This window comes from Octopus bimaculoides, chromosome 13 (assembly GCF_046866305.1).
Source record: "Octopus bimaculoides isolate indiv1 chromosome 13, ASM4686630v1, whole genome shotgun sequence".
NCBI lineage: Eukaryota > Metazoa > Mollusca > Cephalopoda > Octopoda > Octopodidae > Octopus > Octopus bimaculoides.
In genome coordinates, this window is record NC_142940.1 from 60,242,432 (window position 1) to 60,254,931 (window position 12,500).

The 12,500-nt window shown below is 35.6% G+C and overlaps 1 protein-coding gene across 1 annotated transcript in view; it reads right to left on the bottom strand.

The window, feature by feature from the left end:
* Positions 1-10,018, bottom strand: part of LOC106867215 (organic cation transporter protein) — a 10,891-nt gene extending 873 nt beyond the window's left edge. Inside the window, exons 1-8 of the mRNA XM_089361908.1 lie at positions 9,886-10,018; positions 7,608-7,981; positions 6,583-6,686; positions 5,745-5,899; positions 4,214-4,382; positions 2,160-2,450; positions 918-1,132; positions 1-57 (exon numbers count right to left, since the gene is read on the bottom strand). The exon at positions 1-57 is cut by the window's left edge and continues 52 nt beyond it. Of these exons, the coding sequence (XP_089218034.1) occupies positions 1-57; positions 918-1,132; positions 2,160-2,450; positions 4,214-4,382; positions 5,745-5,899; positions 6,583-6,686; positions 7,608-7,981; positions 9,886-9,943 (1,423 nt within the window). The 5' untranslated portion in view covers positions 9,944-10,018. The remainder of the gene's footprint in view (positions 58-917; positions 1,133-2,159; positions 2,451-4,213; positions 4,383-5,744; positions 5,900-6,582; positions 6,687-7,607; positions 7,982-9,885) is intronic.
* Positions 10,019-12,500: the final 2,482 nt, after the last annotated feature.

Genomic DNA, 12,500 nt, shown 5'->3' on the forward strand with positions numbered 1-12,500 from the left:
AAGCCGTAGCACCAAACTTGCCGAGAACAACCAATATTAAAGGAAACCAATATGAATCTACAAAATTATAATCAAAGTTGGATTAATTCTCTAGAGATAGGTATTTTTTTTTTAGTCAGCTATTAAATAGTTTATAAGCCAGTCTTTAGAATCAAACACATCGATTGTTAATTATAAATATGATAAAGTTGTATTTTCCATATCAAAACCACCCACGTACCAAGGGATGAGTTCTATTGGTTAAAATTGTTAGCATCTTCAAGATGTAGCTGTAATAGGATTCGAGCGCTGAACCGTCAAATAACGAAAGATTTGTTCAGTGTAAACTGGACCCAATGCTTTTAGTGTTGACTGTATTTTTATTACGTAACGATTTTGTGGTAGCTTTGAGATATCGAAGATTGTTATGGGCTAAAATCCATTTTGAGCAGGATGGTTTGTTTCAGTAACTTGGAAATGATTGAACAGAGAGGGATGCAGATGTGAAAAGAGAGCGCGAGAAATTATTGAAAGAGTTTTATGCATTAACTGCTGCTGCTGCGCGCGCGCACACACACACACACACACACACACACACACACACTCACTCATATGCATGTATAGGAGCAGCAGGAGGTTTAACCGCTGAAGTATAATAAATATATTTGACTATATGGTCCGTACAGGGCCCTTTTGTCCGTTGTTATTGATAAGTCTATAATGCATCACCTTTAACCCCCCCCCCCCACCTTCTACATATTTTAGGTGTGTATAATAAAACGTGTATTTGTCGGATATTTCGACAACGGTTTTCTTAATATTTCTCACCACCGTCTTCAGGTGGTAACTCTGAGCTTCATCAGAGCTTGTAACTAATTATGTTTTTTTGTTTTCATGTATGCAATTTTGGATGGGCATGCGCCAAATTTGAAAATTACCTTTTGATACAAAATTTGATGCTATGCAGTTGATTCCTCCGAATATCATGAAAAAACAAATTGGTTTGCGATGACCAAACCGATGGAAGAAATAGCTACAAACAATACAGGCTGGAACCTCGATCAATGACATTAAAAAGAAATTTAAATATCGACTGCCCGCCATATTAACCGAGTTCATTGTCACTCCGTAATAAAGCATGCTGTTGACAAACCTGCAAAGAACAAAAAGATTATTGTTATTGAGTGAGAGAGCAGCGCATGCCATCAGAATGACACTGGAGTAGAAATATACGAAGGCCAAGATACCCTTCATGACTACCCCGTCTGATAAGGGTACACTAGGCACATGCATCACAACCATATGTATGTGACATTGTGATCTCATATCAACATAAACAACACATAACCTTGCAGGTGGGGCTTCAGTCTTATCGTTAAAGGCACGAGACTGAATATTCGTATTTTGGTCGATAACTAATGTCCTTCTGTGTTTGTCCTACGTGTACATTTTTTAGTATTTCATGCATTTTTCATTTATACACGCGTGAAGGAGTGATGCAACATGTGTCGAAACGATCGTAGTGAAAAAGTTTCCAATATATTCTATTTTTCATATCCATTGTTTCCACTATACATACACACATATACACATACATACATAAATACATACATACATACATGCGTACAAACACACATACACACATATATAAATATATCTATATATGCATATACACAAACATCTATACATATACATATATATATATATATATATATATATATATATATATATATATATATATATATATATATATATATATATATACATGCATCTATATATATATATACACACACAAACATACAACTATCTATCTATCTATCTATCTATCTATCTATCTATCTATCTATCTATCTATTTATCTGTCTATCTATCTGTCTGTCTGTCTCTCTCTCTCTCTCTCTCTACACACACACATATATATATACACACACACATATATATATACATGTATGCATGTATATATACATGTATATATATATATATATATATATATATATATATACATATATACACACATGTATGCATGCATATATCTAAGTGTGTATGCATGAATGTATGTATATATGTATGTATGTACATGTGTGTGCGTGCGTGCGTTTCTGTAGTGTGTGTATGTGTGTGTGTGTGTGTGTGGGGGGGGGTGTATACCAATGTATACAAGCGTGTATATATATATTTACCAGCAGAACCAGATATTGAAGGAAAGCATCGCTATGCGAGGCTTTCGAATTAAATCGAAAACTGTAACAGTTCTCGCCTTTTCTGTAGAATTCGTTTGGTCGTTTGCGATGAGCGCCTCTGCTTTACCATTTAATTCAGTTCTTTCTTCTTTTCCAATGACGTCTTCACGGAGAATTTTTAACATTCTATCAACCCCTCTGTTATTCGATTTTGCAATTCGTTTTAAAATATTTTCCGCTTCTTCATAGCGTTTTTTAGTCAAAAGCCAACGGGGAGATTCTGGCAACCATCTGTAGAATTTCAAAATGGAAAACGAAAAAAAAAAAAAAGAAAAAAAAGTTGTTTTAGAATTCATAATCTTCATATTTTACAGAGAAAATTTACTACTACTACTACTACTACTACTACTACTACTACTACTACTACTACTACTACTACTACTGATGCTGCTTTCTTTAATAATAATAATCGTTTTCCTTTTTCACTTGTTTCAGTCATGTGGTTGGGAAGCAAGCGTCTCGCCACACAGCCACACCTGTGCCTATCGCTTGAAATTTTGTTACAAGGCCAGCAATTTTAGGGGAAGGTTAAGTCGATTATATCAACCCCAGTATTCAACTGGTACTAATTTTACCGACCGTGAAAGGATGGAAAAACACAGTGGACGTTGGCAGAATTTGAACTGAGGACGTAAAGACGGATGAAATGCTGCTAAGCATTTTGTGCTGAATGCCAACGGTTCTACTCCGTCGTTGCTTTAAATATTCTGTTCAATACCACAGATTTGCTTGTCAGATGTGTGACCTTAACCAGTTGACCATGTCCCTTGGTGGTTAACGATATGTGTATCCCTGATCACGAGCAGAAGTAATGGAGGAGCATCATAGCCATGTGTTGAGAGGAATTCTATGGGGTTTGGATAATTCACATCTGGAAACATGAGTGTTTCATTCAATATCGTTGAACAACCCTTCTTCAGGCTTTGATACTTGGTTGTTAATCATTATGGGAGACATTTAACATCCTAATACCAATCTCAAAATCCTAGCTGTTCCTAGCAGAGCAGTTTTTTGAGGCTTGCTCTACTCTCATGTCAATTCCGATTTCTCTGATATATTTCACAAACTTGGTTGTTAGTACTCCAAGTACCCCCACAGCTACTGGAACGACAAACACTCTCCTGATGGTCCACATTCTTGCAGTTTCGCCTGTAATTTTCAATCTTTTCTAGTTCTTTGTCACTTATATGTGCATCCCCAGGTATTGCAATATCTATGACTCGCGGTCATAGGATCGCAGCTTCGATTCCCAGACCGAGCGCTGTGAGTGTTTATTGAGCGAAAACACCTGTCTCAATGTGTGGCGAGAGGGGTGAAACGGTATGACACATCGTTAGCGAATGTCCAAAATTGGCACAACGCGAATGCAAAAGACATGACGATGTGACAAGGATGATCCTTTGGGCGCTCTGTGGAAATCACGGCCTACAAAGAGCAAATATGTGGTATGAGCAAACCCCAAGAGGAGAATGAAGATTGCAAAATCCTATAGGATGCAATGATTCAGTGTGACCACCTGACCAGACATCAGAAACCGGAAATTGTTGGTTGAATAAAAAAAGAAAAAACTTGTCTGATAATCGACATAGCATGTCCCAGTGACAGCAGAATCAAAGAGAAAAAAAGAAAAACTGAACAACGACGACGATTTGAAGTGGGAAATACGAAGGTTGTGGTCAATGAGGAGAGTAGACGTGGTACCAATAGAAATTGGTGCACTTGGAAGTATCACCACTCAAAAACCAAAATGGCTCCACAAGATTGATACAAGTGTGAAAGAACACCTACAAAAATGAGCATTGCTTGGAACTACAAGAATTCTTCGCAGGGTTCTTGAAGCATGACCAGTTAACAAGTTTCACCTTAGTCTGCTGGCTGTGGACAGCTGACGCTTTCCATCATATACAATCCAACAAAATAAGCTGAGAGTTTTCATAAAATAATAATAGCTATCGCTTTATTAATAGTGATTTTCAATAAGATGGTTTACTTACTTCCATAGGAAAAAGAAAATGAAATGTGGAAGACAAATGGCATATTGTAAGTGTCGCCAATTCCGAATTGCATAGGCAGAACCTGCTAGACACATTGATCCGAGAGGAAAGGCACAATGTAGGGTAAAATTGAGGGGCATTCGATGTTGCAGACAAAGCATTTCAAGCACTGAAAGCACGACAAAGAAGTATGATATATTATTATATAAAATAATGAAAAATAACTATAATATATGTATATAAACGATATAATACACCCCCCACACACACACACAAACACACACACACACAAACACACACACATCGATGATAAGGAGAATGAAGAATTTTAACATCTAATCTTTGTGCTCAATTACAGTTTGTGTTTTTAATGTCCAATATCTTCATTCTTCTTATTAATATTGTACTTTACACTCTAAGTAGCAAGGACAAAAAAAAAAACTGTAATATCGGAAGGGACCTAAAAGGAAATTTACCATAAATCGCAACATCTGAAGGAACCTGCCTTGGCATTTTACAGAGAGTAATTCGGTATCTGCCTGGATATTATATCCATCTTCTTACCACACACATACATACATACATACTGCCCTAACTCTTCGAAACGCCAGTGTTGAAAGGTGGCAGCTGATGAAGGAAATGTTCTCTATGTGGCCTGTGTGTTTTCTGTACTTGTTTATCATTTTGTCTACGTTTTGTTTGCAATGTCCTGTACCCAGATATGCATTATATATATACAGGTAGATGTAAGTATGTACATACATGTACGTATATATGCATATACTCATTTATTATTTGTGTTACATACATACATTACATACATACACATACGTATTTATAATATTTGTATAACAATGACAGAAGTCAAATAATGTCTTGTAAACGATTTGAGTGTGTGTGTGTGTGTGTGGTGGTGGTGGTGGTGGTGGTGGGGGGGGCTTATGTCCATGCGGTCAATTACACAGTTGGAATTTTTTTTTAAATCGATTTTTAATCAGCATCGATTTTTTTAAAAATCGTAAAATTTCGCCATTTTTCGCACTAGCCATTGTGACATCAATTTGACAAAAAATGTTTCATGCGTTTATAAAGAGACAGTTTATTAACGGTAATCTATTTAGCATTTACCAATTCTTCATGTCAATGCGAATTGTTTTGATTTGCTAAAACTTATTATTTCAATTCGTTGTTTTAATTCCCAAGCGTTTCAGGTTTTGCATAGGAAAGACCACGTAATTCATCAAGCAAAATTTAGGCATTTTGCGCACTAGCCGTCGTGACATCAATTTGACGAAATCTGCCCCAAAGCATAAAATTTTGCCATTTTACGCACATGCACAAAAATGACGACGACACGGGTTCGCTACCAGACTCTGCTCATTTTTTCGTGAAATTGGTTCTACTCATTAATATAGATTTTAATTTTTTGATAAATGTTGAAATTTGGCAAAAAAATGTTTCATGGCTATAAACAGACATCTTATTAACCTCAGCTAGTAAATTATAAAAAACGAAATATAAAAGAACTCACTGAGTGAATAAGTGCAAAAGTAACTTCCGGACTGTCCTAATCCTTCAAAAAAGTACACAATATTAAACAGTAGCAAAGACGGTGAGTTTACTTTGATGATATTAGCAGTCAAAAATATGACTAATCCAACGAAAAATAAAGGACGTCGGCCGAATCTGAAATAAATTCATGCGATTTATATTACATATTGTGAGTGGAAATAGAGACAGGAAATCTAAGTCAATTAAAAAACTGGACTTTGATAATTAATTAATGAATCATATATTTTATAACGCAATTGGTGAAAAATAATTGTTTGTAGGATTCCAACGGACCAATCATTGGTTCACTGCTTTTCCGAGAGCAAAATATGTCTTGCTGTAAATCCATGCTGAGGACTTCGAAGATCATTGGGTTTTCGCCGATGCTCCCTCCAATAAACATCGGTTAATAAACACACACACACACACACACACACACACACACACACACACACACACAGAAAATAGTAATCTGCATATCATACTTGACGTGAATATACTGCAAGAACATCATAACACTGCAGTATTGGTGCTGAGGACGCATAGTGCTAAAAAGCACTAGCGAACGATAAATAAGCAGCACCGGCGGTGGAAGTGCTAGATCACACACGCACACACTCGACGTGCAATCGCAGAGTTCCAGTCCATCAAATTGATTTCTGAAGGTATTGGTCAACCGGAAGGTTGTGTCCAAAGTTTCGCTCATTTAGATTCTATCTGGAAGGAATCCCATAAGTTTACAGAATTAAAATCTGAATCACACAACACCACCCCCGTCCATATAAAATAAATAAATAAATAAATGAGTAAATATTTACCTGTCGGCAAGAATGCCAAATCCTAGTGAGCCTACAAGACAGCCAATAAATAGCGCAGAAAAGGCAGTGTTTTTCAACCAACTTCTTTCACAGACTAAATCAAACTGAATTATAATTTCCCAAAAAATAGACATTAAAAATAAATATAAATAATTATTGATATCGATCTATCAATATGTATTTGATGTTCATTTTGATGAAATTAAACACAAAAATGTGATTCATATATATATATATGAATCACTGATAATCTTTATTCAATGGCTTAACCGGATGAAGAAGTGCAGTAACCATAATCCTTTTCATAACTGTGTGATAGGTGGTAGGAAAGGAAGGAGAGATTGCTGTAGGGTGAATATTATCCTCGAACCATAGGCTTGTTCCGAACACTTGCTACAAATTGCACTGAGAGACTACATGTTAGCATTGAGAAAGAACGACAGATGAAGTCTAAACTCAAGAACAAGAACGGATTTTCCGATAGACTTCGGTACAGTTTTCGTCTACCAAATTTCACTTACAAGACTTTGATCGACCCAAGGTTATATGCCCTGTAGTGATATCGACCCCGCAATTACGTGCGTCCGACCCGAACGTCGCAATCATACAACAAAGCCTGTAGGGGGAAACCCACCTGCCTATTCCCAAGGCCAGTGAGAAGCCAGGTGTATAAGTTTCTGATACGTCGACATAATGTTTTCATTAATCACTGCGGAAGTCTTTACATGGTCATTTGGTTTGCTAGAAATAACGACCAATCTCCTCCAAATCAAATCTTACCATTTTATAACAGAAAAGTTTAAAGAAAAGAAAAGCAGAAGAATATAATGTAATCCAATAAGCACTATGGCTGAGAAAATTAAAAAGCAGATTGTCTGGTCGGATGATCACAGCTAGAATGTCTCCGGCCGCCACCCGAGCATGTCTAAACTAAGCTGGGACAAAATGGTGTGAAGTGAATTTGCTTTAATCAAAATTTACGTAACCTGCCAAAACGAGTAAACTGGCTCTAAAAATGGTCTTACCTCTGAAACAATGCTTGACATGTCTCTCGTATCGAAACGTCGTCTCTCACAGTTCCGTGGCTTCGTGGAATTTATCGATGACAAATCATAGGAAGTGTCATTCAGTTGTAAATCAATAACAGAACATTGGTCGATTTTGTAATTTAACACCTCCAAGAATTCTTCGGAGGTGGTATTTTCAGGGATCAAAGAACTATTGAGTTCAGGTGGAAAGCAAGTGAAAGGAATTTGTGTTCCAATGTAAACCATGGACATATATAACATGGCATTACATATAACAAAAAATATAATCACGAGAGACAAGAGCAGTTGGAAGTAGCCATATCCACCGCATTCCTCAAAGACGTCTTCGATATCTAAGTTCTTGGACGAAGCTGAAATATGTAATAGGCAACATATATACATATATGATCACATAGACAACTACATTCATATATAGATACAATACATACACACGCGCACATATATATATATATACATTTATACATATATATATATACATATATATAATATACATACATACGTATATATATATACACATATATAATGCAGTTTTTTCAGTCGCATGGACTAAAAGTGGTAGGGGGACGGGATAAACTACTTGCACCAACTTGCTATAAAAGCAGGTCATACTGGAAAAAAATTTGCGAGAGGAACTTTCTACCATTCTGTCTCCCATTCCGGACCTTGCTATTTTGTTGCATATATCTGTCTCTTTGTATGTATGTATGTATGTATGTATGTATGTATGTATGTATGTATATATGTATATACCTGTTTATGTATGCATATATGTATATTTGTATGTATGTATGTATATATATATATATATATATATATATATATATATATATATATATATATATATATATATATATAAGGATTTACTTTTCGTAATGAGATAAAAACCGAATATAATATAGAACATTTATAAATAGAAGGTCTTAAAGCTGTTTCCAGGATATTTATTATATCCCTTCATCGGAGACGGTGTGAGAGGATGGTTAAGCAATAGTTAGTTTAGTTAAGATAGGAAATAGAGAGTGAATGTAGGGATATTGTATTTGTTAATCCATTGTTTAGGCAGAATGGTATACATATAAGATTCCAATACTTTGTGAGTAAGATCCAATTGTTTTTAAGATTGGTCGTTACCTTTGTAAATCCATTATTAAGATTCCAATATCCTATGAGCAAAGTCCAGCAGTCCTTGAAATTGGTCATTCCAAATACAGAGTTTATATACAGTGTTATTGAATCAAGGGTTCTGTTTATATATATATATATATATATATATATATATATATATATATATAGGTAAGTGATAGGCTTGCCTCGATCCTTCAGGGGTAGTCTGAAGCATCCAAGCAACCAGGGGATGTTTAAATCCGGAGGCACTCCTGGGGATCACCTGTACGGGTACCGTCTTGGGAAGAGGGCATCCAGAGGCAGGTAATTTACTGCTTAAACCGTAGTTTATTATTATATTTATGTGGTGTCCACAAGGTTTGAGTACATGGTGTAAATAAAATCATAACATAAACAATTAAATATAAGAAATGATAATTTCTTAAAGTATGTGTTAATCCTCATCTACTCAGACTTTGTGGACACCCTGTATGTATGTATGTATATATATATATATATATATATATATATATATATATATATATATATATATATATATATATATATATATATATATACACACAGCTATGATTTTTTAAATTCTGCTAGCTTGCTTTCCTCGATTTCAGTAGAGCATGTATTCATAGTGATGTATATTGTATGTGGTGAGTGACAAAGAAATTTTTTCTTTTGCTCTTATTTATAATTGTTTATAATTTTCACCTTTAAAGGTATTTTAATATGCTGGCCACTTGATGAAATTTTTGAAAAAAAATTATGCTTGTATATATGTTTATGTGTACGCATGCCTGTTTTTATATATGCATGCATGTATGTACGTATGCATATCTATATGTATTTGTGTGTATGTATGTATATCTGTGTGTATGTATATATATCTGTTTGTATGTATATATATGCATGTATGTATGAATGTATGTACGTACGTATGTATGTGTTGAACTAAATATAGGACTTGTGCGTGGACACTCGTACGACTGAATTTTAAAAAATCTCTGAAAACAAGAAGGGGTGGTCATCCCGGAAAGACCTCTTCCTAAACAACATCATCAACACCAGTCTAAATCAGCTATTTCAACCGTAGGCTAATTAAACTCAAGAAATGAATTTTAAAAATGCAGTTGATTACCTTCAGATTTGACTTTTGGTTTTTCCTCGCCAGAAACGAAGTCAGTTATTGTTTCCATCTTTGAGATTTGCTGAGAAGAAATGACAGGTGAGCTCCTTATATTGGTGTTTGCTTCGTAAAACCTTGACCTGCATCAGGTTAATTCTAATGACCGTTTAACCGATATCTTAATAGCTTTCTCTTAGGAACAGACACGTAAACTAGTGATCTGTCTGTCTGTCTGTCAGTCTGCCTGCTTGCCTGTCTGTCTGTCTGTCTGTTGTCTGTCTATCTATCTATCTATCTATCTATCTATCTATCTATCTATCTATCTATCTATCTATCTATCTATGGGAGAATATACAAATAATAACAACAGACGAGGACAGGTGGTGTAAATAACAAAAGTATATATTAGTATGACGCTCGGGAATACGGAAAGTCTTTGACGTTTCGAGCTACGCTCTTCAACAGAAAGAATACGGAGACAAGGAGAATCCAGAGTACGAAGAGACGGTAGGTGAAGGAAAGTAAGGTAAAAAAGGATGATAAAGGAGGTTTACAAAAGTGGAAAAGTTCAAAAGTTTTTTAGACGTCGTGGTATATTGAAGCGATTTCCAATCAGAAGATGGGTCCAGTCTATCTATCTATCTATCTATCTATCTATCTATCTATCTATCTATCTATCTATCTATCTATCTATCTATCTATCTATCTGTCTGTCTGTCTGTCTGTTTGTCTGTTATCTATATTTACTTATTTACTTATTTATTCTACGGTGGACTCAGTAAATGACCCCACCCTAAATTCACAAAGACATTCCCCTAGCCAGCTCCATTAACACGGAACCTTTTCTCCCTCCTCCTCTTCCCCCTCTTTCTTCTTCCTTTTCGTATTCTTATAATTTTCGTTAACAAGTTCAGACATTTCCCCACTTCCATAGATTATCATCTCTTCGCAGACATGATTTCCGTTTTTCTTCTCTCACTCTGTGCTTTCCATGCATTTTCAGTCGAATCTCCTGCGAGTCAAACATGGGATCCCTTGACGACAATGTTAACTTCATTTGATCAAAGTATCTTTGGCCCTACGATTAACTAACATAATAACCCTCGTTTGGGCAATTACTTCTTCCGAGGTTCTGCCAGTTATGAAAAACGTTGTTGGAGAAAAGTATTACAAACCCTACAGCTGTTTCTAACTTGCTGATCCCTTCATTTACTTGTCTCTCCGCTCAAACTTAATTCTCTTGAGCACTATTAAGTGTATTCTCTGCGGAGAATATTTGATTCTCCTCTACGAACTATATATATATATATATGTATATATATATATATATATATATATATATATATATATATATATATATATATATATATATATATATATATATATGAATATACGTATACGTTTATGAGTATGTGTTTATGTGTGTATATATGTCCTTGTATCTCTGTATATATTCAGTATAATTTTTTTCCCTCCCACGAAACTGACGAGTAAAAGGATCTGTACTATGGCCCTGTTAAGATGATAACGAGTTGCTGATGAGGAATAAATTAACAAGATTCTTATTCATTAGAAATTAATTAACGTTCCATTAGCACATATTATCAGATATTTCTGTGCCTGAGAATTAATAGCCACAGTTTGAGAGGGAGAACGCGAGTGTGTCTGGGAGAGAGAGAGAGAGGGGGGGGAGAAGAGAAAGAAACAGACAGAGAGGGCGATTAGAGATAGATAGAGCGATGTCCGCCTTTCGGTAGACGCATATTTCGATTCCCCCCAAATATTGGATTTTCTTTTTTTACTTATGCCGAGAGTTAGCTACATTTTACATCAAAGCAATTTCGCATAAAGACTTATTTTCAAATTTCAAAATATACTAAAATCATGAATGAAAAGAAATACAAAACAAAATCACAAAAAGAAGAAAAGAAAATGAAATAGAAAGAGATTAGAAAATACAATATTCCATGACAAATACCAAAAACACTAACACAGGAGCGACAGCGCTTGTGAACCGCGAGATGGCGCGGGATTACTGATATAATATAAAAATAATCTCCCAGTGAATGATGTAAGGGAGATAATGAGAAGCATATAGCTTTGAAGAGTTATGTCCCTGTCACTATAAATCTGATAGCCTCTCACTGAAGAAAATTTGTTCAGTGTGTTGGGATAAACTCATTTCGAACAAGATTTTTTCCTTGGCGTTTTAGATGGCAGAGCACAGTTAAAAGGTGGAATTCGATGGGTTAATTCTAATCTCCTGCTGTCAGCGGGTGTCTATGGCCTGCAATTGCTGGCGAGATGTGCATACACGTATATACAGTCGCACGCACACACACACATACACACAGATACACACGTACATATATGTATGCATACATACATGCATGCATGCATAAATTGTTATGGGTAAAGACCCTTTCTAGTCACGAATGACCCTGGGCTTGCACCTAGAAAGTTACCTTCCGAGGTACAAGTCCGGGCAAGTTTATTTATAGAAGACCAGCAGTTGCCCATGCATACCAACCTCCCTTCTTCACACCACTGATGTTATCCAAGGGAAAGGCAAAGGGGTCGATACAACTTGGTACCACTGATGTCACAACTCTCAGTTAAAAGCGTAA